At 43.3% G+C, this 26,963-nt stretch overlaps 1 protein-coding gene across 1 annotated transcript in view; it reads left to right on the forward strand.

Moving 5' to 3' along the window:
* Positions 1–26,963, forward strand: part of LOC102430540 (myomegalin) — a 139,152-nt gene that overhangs the window by 22,779 nt on the left and 89,410 nt on the right. The window contains 1 exon segment of the mRNA XM_023761248.1: positions 11,421–11,531. Coding sequence (XP_023617016.1) covers positions 11,421–11,531 — 111 coding nt within the window.

Here is a 26,963-nt window from a genome sequence, read left to right on the forward strand (position 1 = left end):
TGCCAGTTAACATCTATTGAGTGCTTACAGTGCCCAGGCCTCTGTGAATGCACTTGACTTGCATTATCTTGTTCAGTTCTTATAACAGTAAACCGAGGTTGGCACAACCATTATCTTGATCTGTGCAGAGAGGGACACTGAAGCCAGAAAAAGATAGTGATTGTTAGAAAGGGCTGAGCTGGGATTTGAGCAGAAGTGTACTTATGTCAGAGCCTGAACTCTTTTAAAAAAAATTTTTTTTATTGACTTCAGAGAAGAAGGGAGAGGGAGAGAGAGATAGAAACATCAACGATGAGAGAGTATCACTGATCGGCTGCCTCCTGCACACCCCCACTGGAGATTGAGCCCGAAACCCGAGCATGTGCCCTTGACTGGAATCGAACCCGGGACCTTCTAATCTGCAATCCAATGCTCTATCCACTGAGCCAAACCAGCAAGGGCCAGAGCCTGAACTCTTAGCCACACTGTGTTTTAATCCTCACGTGAGGATATGTTTTCATTGATTTTAGAGAGAGAGGAAGGGGAAGAGGAGAAGGGGGGGGGGAGAGAGATCCCGAGACCAGTACTGTACAGGGCCTTGCAAGTTATGTAAAGGGTTTTCATTTTTATCGGAATTCCTTGGGGAACCATCAAAAGCTTCTACACAGGGAGGTGACGTGATCAGATTTTCCCTTTTGAAACATCCTTTTGGCTTCTGTATGGACTGTGGATTGGAGGAGTCAGTCTAAGGCAGAGAGGCAGTTAGGAGGCTGTGGAGTAGTCCAGACAAAGGTTGGTAGAGGTGACCGATAGGATGAGAGAAATGGACAGGGGAAAGAGAGATGTCAGAAGCAGAAGTGACAAGACTAAGCAATTGATTGGATGTACAACCCGTGATGGAGAAGAAGCCTAAATATGACCTCCCACCAATTCATCTCCATTCCCATCGCAGGGTAGGGTGTCACCTGTTGTAAACTTCCTTGTACTTTTCCTTTAATAACGTGATATATGTGTTCAGAGTCTCTCTTCTCTCTTAGGATCTGAGCTCCATGATAGCAGAGACTGGATTCATCTCATTCACTACTAGATAGCATAGTGCCTAGTTATAGCAGGCATGCCTCTTTTCTTTCTTTGCTGTGTTTTGGATGAATGAATGATATCAAGCTTTCTTGCTTGGGCAACTCAACTAGGTGATGCCATCCACTGAGACGGGGAACAACTGAAGCAGGCACATGCAGTTCTTATATAATCATTAAACCACCAGCAACAAAGGCCAAAAGCTAGGAAAGGGGTTTTCATTTTTGGAGGGAAATTAAGGCGATCCTTCTGCTTTTATGGGATTCTCAATTGAATTGGCAAGACAGTCAAACAGATAATCCCAAGGACAAGAGTAGGAAGCTCTTGAGAGGGGCCCTCCCCTGGCTTTAGGGTCAGATAGGCTTCCTTCAATAGGTGCTATCAGTCAACTCCTCCAGGGCGAGCTGGTGACAGTCAGAGCCGAGTGGGCGGGGAAGAGGAATGGCTTTCCAGGCTAACACTGGTCCCAGGACAAGTCCTGGGCAGCAGACAGCATAGTGAATTCAGAAACAGGAGGGTTGTTGTCATGGCTGGAGCACTAGTGTTGACAAGTTCAAGTTGTCAGTGTCTCCCCCTAACTAGCCTCTACTCCTGGTCAAAGCCTCTTTGTTGCAACCATGGTTGTTCATGATACACTGTGAACGCTTAACTCATCCGCCTGGAGAATGTCCTAATCGTGCCTCTGAAATCGCCTTCTTTCCTAGAAAAGTATGGAGAAAGGTTGGTTGGAAATCTAGAAAAACAGGTGAGGCCGTCAATTGATAGGTTCCCCCTTGAGTATTAGAAGCTCTTCCTGGGTTGAACCAACTGTGAACAGACAACACCAAGTCCTGTTGCTATAGATGGAGCCACGCTGATGGAGGGTCGAGTTTGGAGCCTAGGAGCCCTTGGGAGCTGCCAGCATCGGTGCAGCTCAGCTGTCCTTTCTGCTGTGGAGCGCATTTCACTGTCTGACAGCATTGCTTCTGGCTGCGCCATGTATTTTTGGAAGTCAGGGAATTTGTTATTTGTTTTGTTTCGGTTTTATAGAGTTCACAGTGCTCTACTGTGGTGATGACGACAGCACCTTGTTATTCCAGGATCAGGGGGTGGCGTGGGTGTGTATCTCTGGTGGGGGAGGGCAGCAGGGATATTGTCTGAACCCCTCTCCTTCATCCACACGATGATGCTGCCTGCGATGGGGTTGTTTATCGACCTGATGGAACAGCTCTGCTGTTAGCTCTCTGGGCGTCCAGACAGTTATTTCAAGAAAAGGCTGCGCAGAGGATGGGTATCTGAGTTTTAGGGGAGAAAATGGAATGATAGTAATATGATAGCATTTAAAAGATGCTGGAACTTCAGGAATGATGTTGAAATTTCAGAAACAGAGTTTCAGAAGAAAGATGTGCTTATTGTGCAACTCAAAAGAAAAAAAGGTCTTTGTAGAATTGCAGTCTGCTTTATGAGCAGGCCTCGTCACCAGCTGACATCTGGAATGTGGGTCAGAAACCCTGGGTGGGAATGAAAGGGTTGAGGAGTGGAAGACCAAGTTCGTTGACTTTGGTTGACACTCTCCTTGTCAGAATGGTCTCCAAAAGTTAGGCATTTTCCTCAGGGCCACTTCAGGAGTATGTTTTTCCTGTAGCAAATCCGAGTGGATCTATATTTCCTTTTGTTTTATCTCAGAATTGTAACAAAACCTTAATTGGTAAAACATAACCCATGAGTTTTTTGTTTTTTAAAAAATATATTTTATTGATTTTGTTTTTACAGAGAGGAAGGGAGAGGAATAGAGAGTTAGAAACATCGATCAGCTCCCTCCTGCACACCTCCTACCGGGGATGTGCCCACAACCAAGGTACATGCCCTTGACCAGAATCGAACCTGGGTCCTTTCAGTCCGAAGGCCAACGCTCTATCCACTGAGCCAAACCAGTCAGGGCAACCCATGAGTTTTTTATATTGAGGGCCATTTAAAGGATACTTCTTCCAGCCTTTATGTTAGGGCCCCCTAATCTAAGCAGAACATTTTGAAATGATCAGTTCTAAACCACTTGCTTTTAACTGAAACTTTATCATAAAAAAAAAAATCAGTTAAGCTCCTTTTGTGACAGGACATTTACTCTCATAATGTAAGTGCTCAATAAATATTTGGTGAATGGCCCTAGCTGGTTTGACTTAGTCGATAGAGTTTTGTCCTGTGGACTAAAGGGTCCCAGGTTCAATTCCGGTCAAGGGCATGTACCTTGGTTGCAGGCTCCTCGCTGGCCCAGGACCTGGTCGGAGCTCGTGCAGGAGGCAACCAATTGATGTATTTCTCTCCCATCGATATTTCTCTCTGTCTTTCCCTCTCTCTAAAACTCTCTCTAAAAATCAATGGAAAAATATCCTCAGATGAGGATTTTTTAAAAAAATTGGTGAATGGATGTGTGGATGGAGTGTGACAATAAGTTTACTATATCCAATTCTACTAGAGAATTTATCCTTGTATCTAGCTATTTTACAAACAACAGGAATGTATCGAGACTAATAAAACACTGTCATTGTACCCAATATCTAAATTATACCAAATATTATTTTCACTGTATTTGCCTCAGATTAAAAAAACAAAAGTTAGAATTTCAGATACAGTTACAAGCTTCTTAGTAGCCTATCCAGATCTGTCTCCTGACTCCTTTCCTATAGTTAATTACTAGTAAGTAATTTTCCAATAATTAATTACTAGTAAGTAATTTTCCCAAAGTTACACAATTAGAAAATAGCAGAACTGGGATTTGAACCTACATCTCCTTGGTTCAAAAGCTTTTGCTCTGTCCACAATGCCCAGCTACTTCACCTAGATAAATATTCATAAAAGTGATGATATTTGTTGCCTATTTGTAAATGAATAGTATGGTGTCAAAAGTTACTTAAAATAGTATTCTCCTGTTTCTCTGTTTACCATATTATTTAAGGCTATTTTTACTTTCATGCAATATAAAGATACGAATTATAACAGATATCAAATTAATATAGTTTAAATTGCAGAAGTGCTATTATATTTGAAAAAAATGTGTCAATTAACACATTGTGGACCAGTAGTTTTATTGCTAGCTTTACCCAGTGGCCAGAAAAGTTTCTATTGAACAAAGTACAAAAAATGTTTTACATAAATGTTATAGGCACGCTTTAAAATTAAATACCCATTGCATTTTGAAGTTATTTATTACATGTTCTTACAAGCTAATATCTTTTAAAGAATTCTTGTGATTGGCCACAAACCTTAGAATAGGAAACACGAGAATTCTCGTGATCTGTTCCCAATGTATTAAGACGATTAATCATTTGTAGCAGAGTGGAAGTTTATTTTTAGGAGAGAGAATGGTAAAAGATTAGTATGTTTTCAAGCATTTCCATTTAGAAGAGCTATGTGGGGGGTCTGAATATGATCAGGCCAATGTGAAGCTGAGTTTTTTTTAAAAGACTGACTTGACAGTTGTTTGTGTTAATGGGGCATGACATGCGACAGCTGGGTTGTAATCCTCCTACTATTGTTGGCATTGATCGAGTCCTTATTAAAGTCTTATTTCCAGTTTGAACTAATACATTAAGAAGCAGAAGAAATTAAGGAGAGAGCAGGGGAGAGCCATTAATGTTTGGAAAAAAAATATTTTTAGGGAGGAGTAAAGGTTTTCAATGCACTGTGTGAGAAAGAAAGAACAAAGACCGAAGCACTGAAAAAAGAGGTAGGGCCTGGCCAACCTGGCTCAGTGTTCATTTCCTAAGTAATTCAGAGCTTAACGAAAACACATGAGCCCGGGGGAGAGGCCCCGGTTCAGTAGGTCTGGTGTGCATCTCGGGGATGTGCATTTTTGTTTGCTATAAACAACAGACATAAGCAATAAACAAAACAGTTTTCCGAGTAAGCAGTTTCTGGCCCTCCCCACCCCCTGGCCTTTCTCCTCACCCTTTGTCTAAATTGAGAGCCAGGATGTGCCTAGAGCAGTGGTTCTCAACCTTCCTCATGCCGCGACCCTTTAATACAGTTCCTCATGTTGTGGTGACCCCCAACCATAACATTATTTTCGTTGCTACTTCATAACTGTAATTTTGCTACTGTTATGAATCGTAATGTAAATATCTGATATGCAGGATGTATTTTCATTGTTACAAGTTGAACATAATTAAAGCATAGTGATTAATCACAAAAACAATATGTAATTATATATGTGTTTCCAAAGGTCTTAGGCGACCCCTGTGAAAGGGTCGTTCGATCCCCAAAGGGGTCGCGACCCACAGGTTGAGGCTCCTCACCCTGACTTTCAAGATCTCCTGAAAATGGTTCTTCACCCCCATCCTCTCTGTTCCTCATTACAGGACAGTATGTGCCATTGTCTCCGTCCAGTTGGCTCTCTGCACCTTTGCTTAAGCTCCACCTGCCTTGATTGCCTTACATTCTCCCCCAAGCCTAGCCACACGCGACTCATCCTTTAAGGAGAACTGAGATGCCAGTTCTCTATGGAAACTTCTGATAGCTCTCCTTCCTAATTTCTAAGGTTTTTACAATTTGTACAGTTCAGATTGTCCTTGAATTGTAATTTGTTATATATTATACCCCATTTGTTCAGAACTCATACAAAGTTCAGATTCTGCATTGTATATCAAAATTAGTCTTTTTAAATATATATATATGTATATATATTATTGATTTTTTTACAGAGAGGAAGGGAGAGGGATAGAGAGTTAGAAACATCGATGAGAGAGAAACATCAATCAGCTGCCTCCTGCACACCCCCTACTGGGGATGTGCCTGCAACCAAGGTACATGCCCTTGACCAGAATCGAACCTGGAACCCTTCAGTCCGCAGGCCGACACTCTATCCACTGAGCCAAACCGGTTAGGGCCAAAATTAGTCTTTTAAGATAACTTTTTTATAAAGAAGAAGGATGCCTTTATATATGCTCTTCATCCTAAAATATCTAATTTTGTACACAGATTGAGTTCTCATAGGATTAAATCCAGTCAGTAAGTTAATGCATTGCGGACAGACCACAAGAATTCTCGTGTTTTCTGTTCTAATGCTTGTGACCAATCACGAGAATTCTTTAAAAAGATATTAGCTTCTAAGAACATGTAATAAATGACTTCAAAATGCAATGGGTATTTAATTTTAAAGCGTGCCTTTAACATTTATGTAAAACATTTTTTGTACTTGTTCAATAGAAACTTATCTGGCCACTGGGTAAAGCTAGCGATAAAACTTCAGGTCCGCAATGTGTTAACTATTCATCCCTTCTTTTATCCAGCAAATACTTACTGAGCACCACTCTTGCCTGGTGAACAAAACAGGCAAAAATCCTGGAGTTTATATGCTAGTGGTGGAAGACAATCGAGAAACAAAATACATAAGTAAATATGACATTTTAGATGATGATAGTACTATGGAAGAAAAAAAAACAATGGCGATATGAGTGCTGGGGTGAGGCACAGAGTGAGTTACAGAGAAAGCAAACCATATGGAGGATCAACAAGCTCAAAGGCTCTGAGGAGGGAGTGTGTTGACTGCTTTTGAGAAATAGCAAAGAGAAACAATGTGGCTGGTGCAGAATGTGTAGGGGGAGAGGAGGAGGAAAAAAGTAAAAGAGCAAGGAGAGACTCCAGATTAAGTAGGGCTTTGGGCCTTATGGGCTAATGGAACGATTCCGTGTTTCGCTCTAAATTAGATGGGAAGCCAGTAGGGGTTTCCAGCAGAGGAGTGACGTGGCGTATTTTAGAACGGTCACTCTGACTTGTGCTAAGAATAGATTATAGGGAGTAAGGGCAGGAGCAGGGAGACCAGTTAAGGGGACTATTCAGATAATTTAGGGGAGAGATCATAAGTATCTTGGCCAGAGTGGTAGAGGTGCCAGTGGTGGTGGTGATATAGTTGGATTCTGTAAATATAGATGGATATAGATACATTGAAAGTAATAATAATAGGATTTACAGGCAGATGAGATAGTGTATGAGAAAGAAGAGACAAAATAACTCAAAGGTTTTGGCCCAAACAACTGCAAGTATTGAGTTCTTATTCAATATTGGGGTCCAGCGAGGAAGGAACATATGCACCAGGAAGGATCAGGGGTTTTAGATATCTCAGGTACGAGATGTCTGCATTCAGGTGGAAATTTCTGCTAGGAAGTGAGGTATAGACTGGGGTTCCGGAGAAAGCTCATGATGGGCATGTAATTTAAGTGAACAAAACCTCATTCTTCTACAGTTATTCTATATTATTGGAAAGTTGTGAGAACAATATAAGCAAACTAGCCCATATTTAACAAGCATAATTAGCAAAATTCAATTACATTTTGAACACTCATCTATTCATCAATTCAACAGATATTTAGGGACTGCTTCCTAAATACTGTGCAATGAGAATACAAAGGCACAAACTACGTCTTCAAAACACCCTGGTCTGGTTGAAGTGACTGTTAATGAAACGGAATTTTTGGACCGGAACCTGGATTCTTTGTCTGCCGGAATCAAAGAATGAATCCACGGACAGAAAGTGGTATAGCAAAGGTAGAGATTTATTGAAGAACAAGTACAGACTCCCACGTGGGAAGGGGGAAAGGGTCCCACTGAGTTCTTTTTCCCTATGGCTTATAAAGGCTACAGATCCTGGTGCCTTGATATCCCCTCTGATTGGTCACTATTCTCTTAGACTGGTTCCTATAGCAATTCCTGGGCTCAAAGGTCAAACCTCACATGGAACATGTGAAGTTCTCCCCCGCCCCCCTTCCTTATTGTTTTCCTATTCCCCCTTTGGACTTTCTTCTCCTTCTGGATGAAGGGCTTCCTTCTCTTTATTTTGTAAATATAGACCTTTTGCTGTTCCCAGCTCCCTCAGTCTGTGGAAATGTACCTGTTGCAGCTTTTCAGCTTCCCTAATCTATGGAAATATACCTTCTGCTGCCTGCAACCCTGTGCTTCCTCCATGGTCCCCTTAACTTCCAAAATTTCTGAAATTTCCTAAGCCTGTCCTATTTTACCCCTAAAATTCCTGTTTCATTAGCAGGCTGTACAGTGGGGTGAATGTTACTGGAGAGGCTGTCTCGGTTTAGTGGGAGTGAAGTAAATGTGGAAAGACATGTAAATGCCTGGGCAGCTTACAGACTAGTTGGAGAAACAGAAACACACAAGTCAAGTAGCTCTAACGGGTGTAAACAATCCTTCAAGACAACAGGAAAACAGTATCACGAAGCAGCATGTGAGCACTTGCCAAAGGCAAATATTTGCTTGAGGAACTCAAAAGATGAGGAAATCTTTCCAGGCTGGGGAAGCAGGGAACACTTGGTTTGGATGGGATTTGAATTAGGGCCTGAAAAAAGTGGTAGTGCCCAGCCGACGTGGCTCAGTGGTTGAGCATTGGCCGATGAACCAGGAGGTCACAGTTCGGTTCCCAGTCAGAGCATATGCCCAGGTTGTGGACTGGATCCCTGGTGTGGGATTCTCTCTCATCATTGATGTTTCTCTCTCTCCCCCTCTCCTTTCATCTCTGATATATATAAATATAAATAATCAGAGACAGGGTGTCTTGAGGGAAGGTGATGGTGTGGTTTTCCATTCATTCTATGAGGGATGAGACACCTGATAAGGGTTTTAAGTAAGAGAATGACAGGATAAGATCTGAGTTTTGAAAACATCGCTTTAGCTGTAATACAGAGCAGATGACCAAAGTGAATTCTGGCAGGCATGGTAAGAGACTGCTACAGATGTGTTTGCTATGAAGTTGGTTGTAAGGATGGGATGTTCACTTGAGCTATCTAGCAAAGAGTATGATGTGTAGGGCTAGGTCTTAGGTAAGAGAACTTGGGTGGAGATTTGGGGGTTGTTTAGGAGGCAGAAGTGTTAGCCCTAAAGTGGATAAAATCTCAAAGGAAGAAGGTATGAAGAGAAAAAAAAGCAGAAGGCTAAGGACTAAGCATCATTTAAGCACTCACTTTAAGGAGCAGCAAAAACCAGAAAAGGGGGCAGATGGAAGAACAAGGGACCACAGGGCATAAGAGGAAATAGGCATTAATGTGCAGAAAGAAATATCTAAGTTGGATAAGAATACCCTGCGTTGTTATGCAATGTTACTTTTCACAAAGCTTCCATTAAATTATCTCACTTGATAAAAGAATCCAAGTAGACATAGCAAACATTATCAAACACTAATCAAATCTGGTATCCTGGTTCCCCATGTGCCAAATGGAGGTGATAAGAACTAGGTTATTCCTTTTGGAGTGTAGACCGAGAAGGTGCCTTAAAAATCACCTAGTTTCTAACCACTTCATTTTATAAATGAGGACAGGTAGGCCTCTGGAGAAGCGCACTTCTGAGGTCATACAACCATTTAGTAACAGAGCTGGGACCAGAAACGGATCTTCTTGAGTTTTAATTTAGACATTTCTCTTCCTGAACTTTATTCATTTATTCTAAGAGCATGGATATAATGAAAATAACTACATGGATTTTAAATGTCTACATTAAAAAAATGAATATTTTATCTTAAGTTGCCAACGGTCTATGGTAAAAAAAATATGTTGACTACTTATAATCCAAATTGATTCGAGAGAATGCTCAGTTCTAATGATGCCCTCCTGAGGCTTCTTTATCCACCCAAACTTTTTCTATCTTTCAAAGTGAAGGGCAAGTGCAACTCTGAAGTTTTCTGCCATCATCCCAGTAAGAATTAACCATTTTGTCTTCTGGGTTCTCATAGACTCAGCGTTTTCCAAACTTCAGGTGGAAACATCAGTGTGTAAATGCATCAATTCAGTGGGTCACTCCCAGAAAGAGAAATAGAACAGATAACATCAGTGTGCATCGCACGCAGTGGTGGTAACATTACTTTGTGAAGCTTTTCATGCATGTATGTGTGCTGGATTGCAGTATAAAATGTAAAAAGTGTGACAAGCTTGGAGGATTATAGTGAAAAACACGCACCTATATCCATATAACTCTTTGAGGTTTGGGACTGTCCTCACCTTTCTATCCCTCATGCCCAACATACTACTTGGTGGGACTCAGGAGATGAAGAGTTATTATTAGAAGAATGAAGAACAGGTAGGTTGGGGGGAAGTGAGTACTTGAATTAAGTATAACTTTCTTTAGTCTTCTTTACTTTGGATGTTAATATTAATTTTTTTCAACCCAGTATTTACCGCAACCAAGAACCTGTGTTTGGTATGTGTGTCTCCCAGTGACCTTCAATGTCCTGTGTGATGTGGTATAAATAACACTTCCTGCTAATGTTGCAGCTGTCATTCAAGGATCTTAAATTGCTCTAGGAGCAGGATCTGGTGTTGAGTGCCTGGCTCCACTTGGCAGGTGCTCGAGTTAGAACCAGGGACCGGCTGAAATCTCTGGGCTCCAGGCTGACGCCTCCCTCCCCTCCCACCCCTCCTCCAACCCTCTCTTTCCCTCATCCCTTGTGGGGAGGAGCCATTGACCCTGCCGTTTTGTGAGCTTGTGTAACAATAAACAGAGTTTGCAAACATTCCAGTGAATGAGAAGGTTGCTCTTTAATTTGGGCTGACTCTGATGTATAATATGTGGAGGGGGAGGGGTCATGGAAATAAAGACTCTTGATTTAAGCAACTCGGGGATGGAAAAGTCAGGGGAGAAAACTGTGAAGGAACTGATTAGAGGTTTAGGATCATCCAAGGAAATTAGAGACCCCTCTGGCTAGTAGCTCTTTGAGATTTGCACTTGACCCAAGGGGGCTATTTGACTAGCTATGTGCGATATCCATTTTGTGTCCACTTGTTCATTTCTTCCTTCTGGCCACACTCCCTCTGTGTGTGTGTGTGTGTGTGTGTGTGTGTGTGTGTGTATGCAAATCAGCCACCAGGAGTTTAAATACCACTCCTCCCCCCTCTCCCCCAACACCCTTCATTTCCTTCTCTTTTTTGTAGCCCTACCATCACCTTGAATTACTCCCATTCCCCATTTCCTGGAAGCTCCTCGGGGTCACCCCCCTCTCTTTCCCCAGGAGCTGTTAACTGCCCACAGTTGGGCCTGGGAGGCTCTGGGAGGGTGGCAGCTTGGAGTCCTGGCTTGGAGTCAGGTTACACCACTTGTGTGTGTGTGTCTGAGTTCACGCAGCATGTTCCTCTGTCAGGGATTCCGCAAATATCTGCCGGAGGTAAAAAAGGAAAGTGCGCTGCGCTCCAGCACCCAGAGCAGCGAGCCCCGCGTCCCGAGTCCCCGCGAGCGCCAGGCACCAGGGCCATGTCGCCGCCGTAGCCTCCACCGCGCCCCGGCCGCTCGCTTCATGCCTCGGTGCAGCCGCACCACGTTCCTGGGGTGAAGGGGTGCCTGGGCATGCTCCTCCCCATGGGCAGCCCACCATGTCTAATGGATATCGCACTCTGTCCCAGCACCTCAATGACCTGAAGAAGGAGAACTTCAGCCTCAAGCTGCGCATCTACTTCCTGGAGGAGCGCATGCAGCAGAAGTATGAGGCCAGCCGGGAGGACATCTACAAGCGGGTGAGTGAGGGAGGGCAGGGGCGCACCGATATTCCAGGCCCTTCCTGGCTTGCGCTGTGCGCACTAGCCGGGGAGGTGGGCTCCAGGCCTGGGCTGCTCACCTTAACGCGCGTGACCTTGGCCAAGCCCAGTTCCCCTCCTGAGAGAGGGAGCTGGATTGAACCAGAGGTTCTCAAACCGCGACAGTGTGTGTGTGGAACCGTGCAGGGCAATCGCCTTGGGAGCTGGTTAAAAGGTAGCTCACCCGGGATTCTGACTTAGTCACCGGTGGGGGCGCTGGGAAATTTGCATTTTAAATCAGGCCCCAGAGGTGACACTCCATAGAGAAAGGCTGCGTGTAGCCCTGGCTGGCCCCGTGGAGGCAGAGAATGATGCCGTGGAGAATAGGGCAGCCGCGGAGGGCACTTCTTTTTCTTGAGAAATTCATATTCAGTTTTTTTAAAAATGTATTTTTATTGATATCAGAGAGAAAGGGACAGGGAGAGAGAGAGAGAAACATCAATGAAGAGAGAGAGAATCGTGGATCGGCTGCCTCCCGCACGCCAACTGGGGAGACCTGAATCGAACCCTGACCTCCTAGTTCATAGGTGGACGCTCAACCACTGAGCCACACCGGCTGGGCTCTTGTTCAGTTTTGAAGATCGTTATGTAGAATAGTTTTAAAGACAGAATCTTGGGCGTTTTCAGTCTTAGGAATAGGTAAGCTGAGCATGAAGAAAAGGTAGCAGCAGGCCTGCGGAGGGGGAGGGGAAAGGGTGGCTTCCCTGAACCACATGGCTGTCTTGATTGACAGCTGAGTGACTAGGGTGGGGATTGGCTGAGTTGAGGGTGAGATGAGACAGCACCTTGCTAGAGGACATCAGGCTGTGGGGGTGCAAGGATTAAGCGTCCTGACTGGTTTCCACAACATTGGTTTCCACAGCCCTCTTAGTGTCTGTGCGGGCGCTGAAGGGGCCTGAGTGACCTGGAGCTGGTCTCGGGGGACTTTATCAGAGACCCTAAATCTCCAGCTGTTTACACAGGAGACTGTGCAAATAAGATCCCTGTGCGCCCCTGGGACGCATCACAGGCTGCCCGATAGGGTCTTGGTCAGAGGGGTTCCTGGTGTCTATGACACCCAAATGACTATTTGGTAAATCAACGAATGTGGACCGCCACATTGGGGAGATTTAGCCCCATTTTCTGTTTTTCCTGGATTTCCATGTTTTACTCTGAATTTTCCTGAAACTGGTCTAGATTCGCCTTTCGTCTTTTATATGGCTAGTGATGTGCCTCAAGGAGCCACCAGGGTCCAGGAGGATATTGCCAAGTGACGGTTGTTGGCTCAAAGATATATAGAAAAAGGGGGGAGGGTAAATGGCAGTATTTGCCTCAGGGTAGAAGTAGTGAATGAATTTGTTCACTGGAGCATTTTTCTATTAATTGTCCCTGAAGCAAGACAGAAGGAAGAATAGTTTCATAGATCATTTGAGGGAAAGATGTTGTTTTTCTTTAGCTTGAATCAACGGACTGCTTGCATCGTTTGGTCTCACCCTCTGCTCTGATAGTCTCCAGTGAACACTTCGGGTGGGCTGTGCAGAGACCCAGCTGTCCGGGAGAAGCCTAATTAAGATTAAAGGAGCTGCTGAGGGGCGGGGGGAGGGGGGGGAGTGGGGGGTGGGGGGTGGGGAGGGAGTGGTCACAGCACATTGTCACATGCAGAGGTGACAACCATTTTGTTCAACCAAAGTTGCCACTAGCCCCATTTAGGAAACAGGCATGGCTTTGTGTCCTCCTAATGTCAAGTATGGCGAAGTCAGGCAGCTACTGGACAGCACGATTGGAGGGATCTCAAACTACTGGGTCCCCTTATCTCCCTTCTCACCAAATCTTCGTTCATTCCACCAGTCACCTACTCATCCCATTTGTCTGTGACTTGGGAAGCACTAAAGGCTTACGTTCAAATGCTCTTATTGGGGAAACAGAATACATAAAGCCATTGTTAATCATTAGAAAAGAGGCTCCAAGATTTGTCATGCAGACTTTTCAGCTCTGAGTTAACTCACCTTTCACCTGGGAGATTTATTTTCTGCAACAAGTGAGACAAGGGAGGGTCAAAACGCCCTTCTGGTACCAGCTGCTTGTCAGGGAACTTTAGTTCAAAGTAATCAATATGTCATTGTGAGATATTTTGGGGTGGCCTGTCTTGGGCCCCAGCAGTGTCTTAAGTTCATCCTTGTTGGTCACATTATGATTCCACGAGATTAGGTGGATTAAATAACAGCCATGTTGGCAAAGAGACATCAAGGGTGACATGGGTTACATTATTACACGGTAAGTAAGGTCATTCAGATGGGAATTCAGAACCCTGTTCGGTGACCCAACTTAGCTTGGTTTTTCTTTAGTGTTGGAAGGACACTTCTTTAAATAGAGTAAAAATATTAAATCACACCCAACTGAGTCAGAATCTGCAATAATTTGGGTGCTGCATGCATGGTTCTCTTAAATAAAACCAATGTTTGCGAAACATGTAATGTAAGTCTGTTGTGGATAGTAATTACTTTACACATTTCCACTACTTCAGATTCTGTTGAGATATTTGTATTAGGAGTGAAAATTACTGTCTTTAGGAGGGACAGTCAGGCTTTTTACTATGATGGCAGCAGGGGAGGGAAATACGGGAAACTTTAGTAGAAAAGGACTGGAGAGAGGGTCCTGTTCTCCCAAGTGGCAAGTCATTCTTTAAGTAGTTGCTAAGGGAGAGACAAAAATAGATATAATTCATAAGGATTTTAATTTGTAAGAAGTTGTAAGAGAGTTATATAAAAACCTGGAAGTATCAACTTCAAGGCAAGTAAATAAAGGAGTTAAAGGTTTCTCTCTTTCAAGCTGTTCAGAAAATTCAGAAATAATCTTAAGACTCATGCTAACTATGGACTAATAACATAGTATTAAATTATACCTAAAAATTTGTTTCTGTGAGACTGGTTACTTTTCGGCTGTTTTAACTATCCTTTAACTTCAATTTTTGTAAATAATTTAAAAACACAGGAAAAAATGGGCATATATCTACCTGATTAGGTACCACTGCCCCCTCTTGGTAGCAAATAGTAATTGTAAGTTCAGTTTTTTGGGAAGATAGTTTTGAATGTGTCTTCCCAAGAAGAAACCATTGCAGTACTGCTAGCTCCTGATTCTGGAGCAAAGTAAAGAGAGAAAGTGCTGTGACCGGCCCACAGCTGAGTATGGCCCACTCCTTCAGAGAGTGGCTTGTTGGCATTTCTGGACTGCAGCTGCTCTGGCAAATAATTTCTAGGTGGCAACTTGTTGATTTCCTCGTTGTTGTTGCTTATCTAATACTGCATCTTCTCATGATAGCTGAGTGTGCCACCACTAGAAATATGTTCTGCCCTGGAGTTAATGAAATCCACTGCTGTGTGGAAAACACCCAATCCACTGTGTTTCACCTTATGATAGCTACTTGTTAAGCTTCTGTGAGTTTATTATTATGGTGCTTTAAAAAAGATTTTTAAGAATGGAATTTAAAATCTGACAGATCCAATAACAAAAATATCAGGAGAAGCTGAAGGTTGTCATCTGGGCCAGGTAGAGTCAGTGTTTAAATCTGGCATAATTGATGTTAGAAGGTGAAAGTGGATTTGGCCTTCAGATGGGAGTTGGAAGAGTTGTGTTCTCTTGTTCTTTGCCCCTTAGACTGCCTGATTTCTCTGAGCTTTCATTTCTCATCTTTGAAATCAAATGATATTTTTCCAGAACAAACTTTGAAGTTTATGCATAGCATATGTATGCAGCTAGGTTTTTAAAATTGTGACAAACTAAGTACTGGTTTTACTTGCCTACCAGATTTTCATCATTTCTACTATTCAGCTGTCACTGGGCATAGTAGTTAAGAGTTATGAACCAGTCCGGCTGGTGTGACTCAGTGGTTGAGTATCAACTTATGAACCAGGAGGTCACCATTCGATTCCTGGTTGGGGCACATGCCTGGGTTTCGGGCTCAATCCCCAGTGTAGGGTATGCAGGAAGCAGCCGATCAATGATTCTCTCTCATCATTGATGTTTCTATCTCTCTCTAAACCTCTCCCTTCCTCTCTGAAATCAATAAAAAAATATGTTTTTAAAAGAGAGTGAATAAATAAGAAAGGCTGGGTTTGCTAAATTTCTTTTTTTTACAAAATATTTTATTTAGCAATGGTACAAAGTCCTTTGCTTTTATACAAATTATTTTGACTGTGATTAATTATAATTCAAAATGTTTTATCATCTTGGTTTAATACTTTCTGATATAATTTGGTCTGGTTCTAAATTCAGCTTTTAAAAAAGTTTTGAAGACCTATCTCTTTTCGGTTGATCCTGCCTGCTTCCTTAGTTTCAGGGGAGAGATGAGCTTAGGCACAGTGTCCAGGAATGTGCTGCAGCGAACTTACAGATTTTCATGAGTGTGGAGGAAAACAGAGGGTCCCGGTGGGATCGAGAGGCTGCCACATTCTATTCTCATTCCCTCCCTCCTCACCTACATCTACCTGGAGCTGTGTTTCCTGAGGATGGCGTCCAAAAGGCCAATTGAGCTCTCAGCCCCGATGATGAACTTCTGGAGCCTGATTTACTCTGATTCACATTCAGTTATCCCCTTAACTACGACGTCCACCTAATTTATACTTCTGCATGAACTTATTACAAAGCCCCCTCTTAGTATTAGTTATGTCCATCCAGGCTTACACACTGGTAGACATAGCATGATAGAGTTGAAAGAGGAGGCATTCTAAATTCCTGTCTCAAATGTTTCCCTTATTTGCGCTATCCCCTTGACCATTTGTTCACTCACATTTGCACAAATTGCCACATTCATACGTTCATTCAAACATCTGTTGATTATCTGCTCTATGCCAGCTACTGTGCTTGATGTTGGTAGAGAAAGATATTAACAAATAAAATGATAAAATTAGGGCTCCCATATAGAGATACGAACAGATTGGTCTAGAGTACAAAGCAGAACAATAAAGTCCACCAGGAAAGGTCTTGCCAAGTGGGTGAAGTTTGAATTGAATCTTGAAAAGTGATTAACACAGCAAGGAATGGGAGAAGCATTGCAGGCAGAAGAAACAGCATATACAACCACACAGAGCACTGACAAAGCACTGTGTGTTGGCACACTCCAGGTCTTCAGTATGGCTAGCGCACGTGGTAAGGATTGTGGTGGTGGGAAGGTGAGACTGAGAGGTAAGCAGGGTACAGATCATGGAGAGCTTTGGGACTTATCTATTCATTCATTAATAAACATTAATTGGATAGCTTCTATACTCTAAGTACTCTGCTAGAAGTTGGGGGTTCAAAATTGTAAAACACAAGAGGGAGTGTGGTAAAAAGCAAAAATCGAGATGTGTACAAAGTTAGTTGGTGGATGGTGCAGTGGAAAGAAAAGATTTTTGCCAGGAATGAAAGCCTAAAGACAAGGAAGGCGCGTGATTCATGTGGAGAATAAAAGTGGTTTTGAGTTGATAAGTTTAAGTAGTAGGCATCTAGAATAGGCTTTGAAGTATGCAGGACACAATCCTTTGTGCCATTTTAAAGAGTGTAGACTTTCTCCTGAAGATGGTAAGGAGCCATTGATGGGCTTTAAACAGCGGGGAACCCCCAGATCCTTCTGGTGGGTGGGGAAGAGGGACTCCAGGAAGGGAGTGCAGGAAAGCAGGAGGACAGACAGGCCAAACAAACTGTGGAGACAGTAAAAAGATCAGTAGCTGGCAGGGGGCTGGGGGGAGGGAGGGATGAATAGGCAGAGCAGAGAAAACTTTTAGGGCAGCAAAACTATTCTGTAGGATACTGTAATGATAGATATATGTCATACATTTGTCCAGACCTATAGAATGTACACCACCAAGGGTGAGCTCTAATGTACAACACTGTGGACTTTGAGTGATGATCATGTGTCATTATAGGTTCATCAATTGCCACTCATGCCACTGTGGTGGGGAATGTTGATGTGGGGGAGGCTGTGGGGGAGGACGGGGTATGTGGGAACTCTCTGTACATTCTGCCCAGTTTTCTGTGAACCTAGAACTACTCTAGAAAATAGTCTATTTTTAAATGCTAAAAAATTAAAGAAATTTTAAAGAGACAAAATGGGGGCCCATGGCAATAGGAATAGAGGGGAGGGAACTGATCTGGGAAATATTTAGGCGGTAAAACATCTGTAGGACTTGGTGGCTGATGGGATGGGAAGACTGAGGGGAAAGAATCGAGAAGACTGTCAGACCCAGCCAGGGTGCCTCAATGGTTGAGCATTGGCCTCTGAACCAGGAGGTCATGGTTTGATTCCTGGTCAGGGCACATGCCCCTATTGTGGGCTCGATCCCCAGTATTGGGTGTTCAGGAGGCAACCAATAGATGATTCTCTTTCAATGATGTTTCTATCTCTCTATCTCTCTCCCTTCCTCTCTCTAAAATTAATTATTTTAAAGGCTGTCAGGTTCCTGGCTAAGACAGGTCACTTTTTCTGGGCCTCTGCTTGTTTATGTGTAGAATGAGTGGGCAGGACCTGGATCCATGCCAATATCCCTCCCAGCTCGAAGTTCTGAGATTCTGAACAGCCTCTTCTGGATACTCTCACCCTAACCTAGTAGTTGCCTCCCTTCTCCCAGTCTCTCAGTTCATGATGCCTCTCAGTGCAGGAGTTGCCTGCAGAGCTGAGATGGCTTTAAAACTGCCAGCCAGTGTCAGGAAAATTGGGTGCTGTTATCAGGTAGCTGGGGTTATAATTAGCCCAGTTGCTAGGGGAAAACTGAGATTCTGTAGGCATGGACTACCAGAAGCAGCTTTCCCCTGCTGGATGAACTGACTCCTTTGCAGGAACAAAGTGGATAGGGATGGAGCGTTTTCATGTGTTTTTAGAGGATTTAGTTTTTGCCTAGGACAGTGGTCGGCAAACTCATTAGTCAACAGAGCCAAATATCAACAGTACAACGATTTGAAATTTCTTTTGAGAGCCAAATTTTTTAAACTTAAACTATATAGGTAGGTACATTGTTATTAACTTAATTAGGGTACTCCTAAGGCTTAGGAAGAGCCACACTCAAGGGGCCAAAGAGCCGCATGTGGCTCGAGAGCCGCAGTTTGCCGACCACGGGCCTAGGATATAGGATAGGCTGAAAGCAGAAAACAGGCTTGTGCTGGGGCTAATCAACATCTTCTGTGTGGTAGGAGGAGTGGGCAAAATTCTCTTGATCTGTATTTGGGTAGCTGGAAAGAGACTTCACATGATGGAGAGAAATAACTCAGAGTTTAGAACTAGAGAGGATCTTGGAGGTAATCTATATAGCCCTTTCGCTTTTTAACAAATATTTTTATCTTAAAATAATTTTAGACTTATAGAGAAGAGGCAAAAATAATATAAAGTGTTCTTCTATACCATTCATTCAGCCTCCCCTAATGAATAAGCCCTTTATTTTTAAAGATAAGGAAATTGAGGCCCCAAATAGTAAAGTCACTTGGCCAAGGTCACACAGGTCAGGTTGGGACTAGAGTCCAGGAGGCCTGGCGACCTGTCTGGGTACTCGAAGTGACTTCCTTGGTCTTCAGCAAAGTTTCAAGGGGTTTACATGCTTGCCAAAATTTAGACTTTCTTCCGCTTTGTGCTACTGGGCTAAAATGGAATATACACAGCAGGGCTAGGGTAATTCATAGATAAGGATTCTGTACCCTGTGCCTGCTGCCGAAAGAATATATATAGTTCCTCAGCCTATATACGCCTTCCGTAGAGGTTTCATTTATGTTTCCAAAGCCACTGTGAACATTTTTTATCTCTGCTTCCTGCTCTGACCTTTGCCATCTCCTCTAAGCAAGTTCAAACTCACAAACCTCACAGTGAGATGAGGCTCTGTGATACGTGGAGAAGGCACGGAGTGGGGGCTGGGGCACACTGGAAAGAATCCACCCTATCATGTTAAACAGCAGCTAAGCCACCCACACACCAAAAGACCTGGTACATGCTGTTCCCTGCAGAGTTAAGTAATGGTGCAGGTGGCTTTTTGCCAGGCAGCGTTAGAACAGACTTTGGGCCACACCGGGCAGTTATCATACCTGTTATTTGGAAACTTGGCTTGAAGAGGTTGGAAGTAAATGAGAGGCACTGCCTGCCTTGTAATGCCAGCTTTTCATCCCCAACCTCACACAAGGTCCCACCGTGTGAAGGGCAGGAAGCCACCTCTATATGTACTCAGGGCCTTAGAAAGCCCTCATGGGGGTTTGAGGAAGAAGCCTGCTCTGGGGCCCCTGGGTAAGTGGAGGGAGCTTGGCTAGCATGCAGGCCATGACCTGGAGCTGCGAAAGGAGAGTCTGGGCCCTGGCTGAGGGCCAGAGTAAGAAGTCCTTCCGGGTCACTTGTTCTGGGTAGGTTTCCAAGCTTCCTCTGAGGCCGCATAGTGGCCCCTCTCAGGGTTCTCCATTAGAGCCAGTCAAACTGAGTCGATGCTCAGTACTAAACATACATCTGGTCCTGCCCACCTGGTGCCACTCAACTCATGACACAAGGCGTGCTGTCATCACTCTGCTCCCAAGTCAGGAACTCTGAGTCCAGAGCAGGATCCTGGGGTCTCCCAGGTACAGAAATCAGATGAAGGTGGTGGACCTCTGGGGCTCAGGTGAGCGGATCCCTTACAGATGGGGAGCCCCCTCTCTTCTGAGTCTGCTTTCTCTCCGACCCCTTCTCAGTGATGGGATTGTGAGACCTCAGAGGATTCTTGTAGTCCAGTGGTTCTCAACCTTCTGGCCCTTTAAATACAGTTCCTCATGTTGTGACCCAACCATAAAATTATTTTCGTTGCTACTTCATAACTGTAATGTTGCTACTGTTACGAATCGTAATGTAAATATCTGATATGCAGGATGGTCTTAGGCGACCCCTGTGAAAGGGTCGTTCGACCGCCAAAGGGGTCGCGACCCATAGTTGAGAACCACCGTTAATATAGTCAGAAGGGTCATAACTAGTCCCTTCCAGCCTCTGCAAAGCTGGGAAGGAGAGCAGAGGGGTCCCTTCAGTCAGGGAAAGCTGGTTGTAGAGGGGCCACATAAGAGCTTGCCGGAAGTGCTGCAGGTAGAGGGTGATCAGGAGATCACCCTCCAGTTAGAACTGGAACTCCGCCTCAGGCTTTCTCCAACCTCAACTGCTCATTTCCAAATTGCTCTCCCTTCTCTTTTCTCTGCTGTTTCCCTACTTCTTCAAGGCGTGTGAGAGTATGCCTCCCGTGCCTCAGAGTCTTGACATAAGATGTAAGAAAAGAAATGATCAGGAGGAAAACTCCTCTATCCTTTCTAGGCTACTGCTCTCCAGAAGTTTCCAGAGCCAGATCCTGTCCCACCTTCTTGTATCACTGTTCTCCCCCATTTTTTGTCCTTCTTTGTCCCATATCCTGTCTCTTTCCCCTCAATTTCACACATAAATGCTAAATGCTTCCCATTTAAACCCTCTTGGAGAAGGAAATCCATTTAGTGTTAACTGCAGGCCAGGCTCTATGCTTTTGCATTTTATACATATTTAATCTCAAGCCCTTAATAGCCCTGTGAAGTTGGTGTCTTGTCCTCATTTTTTTCAGAGGACCAGGTTTGCCATCAGCAGCCCCAGGGAGTGGACCTGGTATCCCAGCAGCTACATGGCCTGATTCTTGAGTTAATCAAGGCCTTGGCACATCCTTTAGAATTAAAAGTTAGTCCCTCTTTCAAATGCAAATGATGCTTTTTAGTGACTAACTCTACATTGTATTAAGGCCTGACAAAGAGAAAAGAAAGAGTTCTAGTGAACCGATATCTATTTTCATAGTGGCTTTCACCAAGACTGTGACCGGAAGGGGCGGCATTATCTCACTGATCTATCTGCAGTAAAAGGTGGCTTTGACCTCATTTTTACTTGTGAAACAGGTGCAAATTGCTATGTGGAATGTAATAGAAACCGTGCTATCCTTATCCCCGTGCACTGCCCTGAGTCTGGTATGGGAACTCCAGAAATACAGAGGAAATTAGGAAATATTCAGACCAACATACAAATTAGAAAATGAGGTTTATGAGAAAAGGGCAGTGGAATTGGGGATTTTTAATTCGGGGAAGAATAAACTTAAAGGTGACCTAGTAGTAGTCTCAGTCTGTGACAGATGATCAACTATGCTCTGTGTCTGACGAAAATAAGAGTAAGTTGATTCTAATTTAAACATAAGCATTTAGGCCTCATTCATGAAAATAATTTTGACCACCTACTATGTTCCAGGTGCTATTGGAAGTGTTTGGAATATTGTATCAATGAACAAAACAGATAAGCATCGCTAGCCTCATGGAATTTATATTCTACCTTGAGAAGACAGACAATGAACAACAAATACGTAGAATATTGGAAAGTGATTAAGTCCTCTTCAGAATAAAAAGAAAAACATAGAGCAGGGTAAGGGGGTCAGAAAGTGTAAGAATGGAGGGCAGGTTGCAGTATTAAAAAGTGGTCAGGGGAGGCCACATTTAGAGAGTGATTTTAAACACACACACACACATATTCCTTACTTCAGTTTATGTGGGCCAGCACTCCAGAAACAGTTTAGCTGAGTTCTCTGTTTAGCACTTCACTAGGCTACAGAGAAGGTATTGGCTGGGCTGAGTCCTCATCTGGAGACATGATGGTGAAGAATCTGCTTCTGGGCTCGCTTGGGTGGTAGGACTAGAGGTCCCAACTTCCTGCTGGACGTTGGCAAGAGGCTGGCCGCAGTTCCTTGAAGCCACCCACTACCCTTTGCCATATGGGCTTTTCCACATGGCAACTTGCTTCACCAAGTCAGCAGGGAGAGGCGCTAGAGCAAGTCTGCTCCCAAGACAGTCTTAAGGCTTAACATTGTCAGAGCAGTGACAGTCCCTACCTTTGTTATATTTATTGGGTGGAAGCAAATTACACATGCTGCCCATACTCAAGGGGAGGGAACTATACAAAGGCATGAACACCAGGAGGCCGATATCATGGGAGCTGTGTTAGAGTCTGTCCACCACATAATCGTCCCACTTTTTTTTTTTTTTTGCAGAGATGGCATGGGAAGGGAGGTAAATAAACATGAGAGTGACCAATAGAGGAAGATAGGTTCTACCTTCACAGCATTTATAACCATCAAGCATCCCAGATTGGTGGTCTCCATGTTGAGTTCCTTACTCACCCTTTGTACTTGGCTATTTGCATTGACATTTCCTTTATCATATCTTTCTTTACATCTTTTTGTTTAAATCAACTTTATTAAGTGTACAGTTTGATGAGTTTGAACAAATATATACATCTATGCAACCACCACCACCACACAATAGAGATATAAAGTATTTTATGAGCCCCAAAATTGTATGTCCCATTGGTATCAATCCTCTCACACCACTGGCTGTAAGAAACCATTGATCTACTTTCTGTCTATGGCTTAGTTTTATCTATTCTAGAATTTCATGTAAATGGAAGCATACAGTATGGATTCTGGTACCTGGCTTCTTTTACTTAGCATAATGATTTTGAAGTTCATTCGTGTTGTGTCACTAGTTCATTCTTTTTTATTGCTGAGCAGTATTCCATTGTTTGAATATAATGCAATTTGTTTATCTGTTCACCTGCAGATGAGCATATGGGTTTTGTGCAGTGACTAGCTATTAGGAATGAAACTGCTCTAAACATTCATGCACAAGTCTTTGTTTTATTTTTTGTGGGTAAGTACTCAGTAGTGGAATTGCTAGGCCATATCATAACATTTCAATTGATAAGATGCTGCTAAACTATTTTCCAAAGTGGCTATGCCATAGAAAATGTCTTTTTAAAGCAATGCCTTAAAGGACATGAGGATGTTAGCCAAGCAGATAACTAGGAGAAGAACATTCCAGGGCAGCCATGGAGCCTGAAGCAGCATGAGAAGGTGCAAGAATGCTGAGAGATGAGGCCCTAGAGCAGTGGTTCTCAACCTTCCTAATGCCGCAACCCTTTAATACAGTTCCTCATGTTGTGGTGACCCCCAATTTCATTGTTACAAATTGAACATAATTAAAGCATAGTGATTAATCACAAAAACAATATGTAATTATATATGTGTTTTCCGATGGTCTTAGGCAACCCCTGTGAAAGGGTCGTTCGACCCCCAAAGGGGTCGCGACCCACAAGTTGAGAACTGCTGCCCTAGAGGTAGTGGAGCTGATGCAGATCAGATAGGCCCTCATAGATAATTGTAAAGACTTTGGCTTTAACTCTTATTGATAAGGGAAGCCATTGAAAGGTTTTGAACAGCAGTGACCTAATAAATGAGAGTTCTGTCTGAATTTTGAAAAGATCTCTGTGGACTGACAGTTGGCAGAGGGGAGTAGAATTGGGGAACTAGGTGAAACAGGTGAAGAGATTAAGAAGTACAAATTGATAGTTACAGAATAGTCACAGAGATGTAAATTACAGCACAGGGAATATAGTCAATAATATCAAATAACTATGTATGGTGCCAGGTGGGTACTTGAAATATCTGGGGGATCACTCTCTAAAGTACATGATTATCTAACCACTATGCTGTACATCTGAAACTAATACAGAATAATATTGAGTGTAAACTATAATTGAAAAAAAATTTTTTTTAAAGAACACTGTGGTTATGATATTGAGAAAAGGCTGTAGAAGGGAAAGGGTAGAAGCCAGGAAGGGCTGCTGGGAAGCTATTGCAGTAATCCACATAGGAGGTAATGGTGATCAGACCAAGGTAATAGCAGTTGATGGGGGAGAGAAGTGGTGAAGGTAGCACCAAGAGGATTTGCTGATGAAGGGATGGATGTGGAATATGAGAGAAAAAAAGGAATTAAGGAAGACTCAGGGTCAAAGCCCAAGCAACTGGAAGGATGGAGTTGCCATAATTAAAACTGGGAAGGCTATATGTTGAGCAGGTGTGAGGGTTGGGAGTGGGATTTCAATTTTGGACATTCTGTGTTTGGGATATTTGTTGGACATTTCCAGTGACAATATCAAGCAAGCAGTTGAATTTATGTCTGAAGTTCTGGATAATCCATTGGACTGGAGATATAAAATTTGGGTGTTGTCAGCATATAAATAGTATTTAAAGCTGTATAAGATCACCTGGGAGTTAGAACTACCAACGGGGAAGAGAAAAGGACCAAAGACTTAACCCTGGGTCACTCAAACATTAGTAGAAGAACCAACAAAGGAGATAGAAACGATGCGATTGGTGAAGTGGGAAGAAAACCAAGAGTCTGGAGTCATGGAAACCAAGTAAAGAAAGTATATAATGGCCCAGCCAGTTGAGTGTCAATCTATGAACCAGAAGGTTATGGTTCAATTCCTGGTCCGAGGAACATGCCCTGGGGTTTTGGGCTCGATCCCCAGTGGGGGGTGTGCAGGAGGCAGCCGATCAATGATTGTCTCTCATCATTGATGTTTCTATCTATCTCCCTTCCTCTCTGAGATCAACAAAAATATATTTTTTAAAAAAGAAAGAAAGTATATAATGGAAGAGGCTGGGATCAACTTTTTGAACTGCCTCTGAGAGCTCAAGTAATATGATGACTAAGAATTGACCTTTGGCTTGGCCTGCATGGCTCAGTGGTTGAGCATTGACCTATGAATCAAGAAGTCACGATTTGCCGAAACCGGTTTGGCTCAGTGGATAGAGCGTCGGCCTGCGGACTGAGGGGTCCCGGGTTCGATTCCGGTCAAGGGCATGTGCCTGGGTTGCGGGCGCGTCCCCAGTGGGAGATGTGCAGGAGGCAGCTGATCGATGTTTCTCTCTCATCGATGTTTCTAACTCTCTATCTCTCTCCTTTCCTCTCTGTAAAAAATCAATAAAATATATTAAAAAAAAAAAAAAAAAAAAAAAAAAAGAAAGAAAGAAGTCACGATTTGATTCCCAGTCAGGGCATATGCCACGGTTGCGGTTGTGGGCTCGATTCCCAGTAGGAGGCAGCCAATCAATGATTCTTTCTCATCATTAATGTTTCTATCTCTCTCTCCCTCTCTTTTCCTCTCTGAAATCAATTTAAAAAATTTTTTTAAAGAATTGATCTTTGGATTGAACAACACAGATGTCACTATCAATCTTGATTAGAGTAGTTTGATGGACTGGTGGAGGCAAAGCCTGATCGCAGTAGGTATAACAGAAACTGAGAGGAGAAGAATTGGACTCAATGAGTACAACAGATCCTATTTAGGAGTTTTGTTGCAAAGGAGGACAAAGAAATTGGACAGTCACTAGTAAGGGGTTTATAGAAGATTTTTTTTAAAAAGATAGATGAATAATAGCATGTTTGTATACCAATAGAATTTTCCAGTAGAACGTGAAATATTGGTGAAGAGAAGAGGAGAGTTTCTGGATGGTTCTTTTGAGAGGCAATGCATAAATGGGATGTTTGGCTTTAGGTGGGAGCATGGATAGTTGGCCTGTGGTCCAAAGTGGAGAGACAGAGTATGTGAGCTCAGATGCCTGTGGACAGACAGGTACGGTGGGAGAAGACTGTCAAGAGTTTTCTTCTAGCATTTCAGTATTCTCAAGGAGGTAAAAAGCAAGCTTGTAATACTTTAAACAATAAATTTTAAAAAAGGGAAAAAAAGCAAGCTTATTCTCCCACTGTGTATTTTCAAACATGCTCCTAGAGTGAGTCACTCTCCCTCATGTGTGCTAATCCCTGCTGACATATCCTCATTCACACCTGGAATACCCCTATCCGTTTTCTCTGCTTATCCAAACCTTTCTCAGGTTTCAGAGTCCAACTCAGATTCTACCTGCTCCGGTGGGCCTGTCCTTATCACACTGCCTGAAATCCTCTTTCACTCTCTGTGCTCTTCGAGCAACTACAGTTGAGATGCATTATTTGGCCAATGTTATTGAATTCCTGGCTGGCAACTATCTTTCCACATATACAGTCCTTGTCCCTCCTTTTGGATTATAAACACTTTGTGGGGTGGATTGATCTCAAACTTCCGCTGTAGCCTTCAACATAATCTTCAACATTGTTGAGCCTATAACAGAAGCTCAGAAAGTGTGTGTTGATTGCAAACACCCTGAAAGTTGCAAGGGAGGCTCATCTGTACAGAAAAAGAGGAAGAGCAGACATCTTTGCATCCTTTGCTATCTCCTCCACCTGGGAGGCCCAGGAGCTGTGCTTTGGAGGAGAACCCTCATCTCTTCCCGGAACCCAGCAGCCTCTCCAAGAGAAAGGTTGGCAGAAATAGAGAGCAAACACATTGAGGAATGAAATAGGTAAGAAGAAGAAATTCTTGTGTAGGGGTGGGGGGTAAGAGATCAATCAAAGGACTTGTATGCATGCATATAAGCATCACCAATGGACACAGACAGTAGGGGGGTGAGGGCCTGTGCTGGGGGGTGGGAGCGGCCAGGAAGAGGTCAATGGGGGGAAAAGGAGACATATGTAATACTTTCAACAATAAAAAAT

Source organism: Myotis lucifugus, unplaced genomic scaffold (assembly GCF_000147115.1).
Source record: "Myotis lucifugus unplaced genomic scaffold, Myoluc2.0 scaffold_203, whole genome shotgun sequence".
Lineage (NCBI taxonomy): Eukaryota > Metazoa > Chordata > Mammalia > Chiroptera > Vespertilionidae > Myotis > Myotis lucifugus.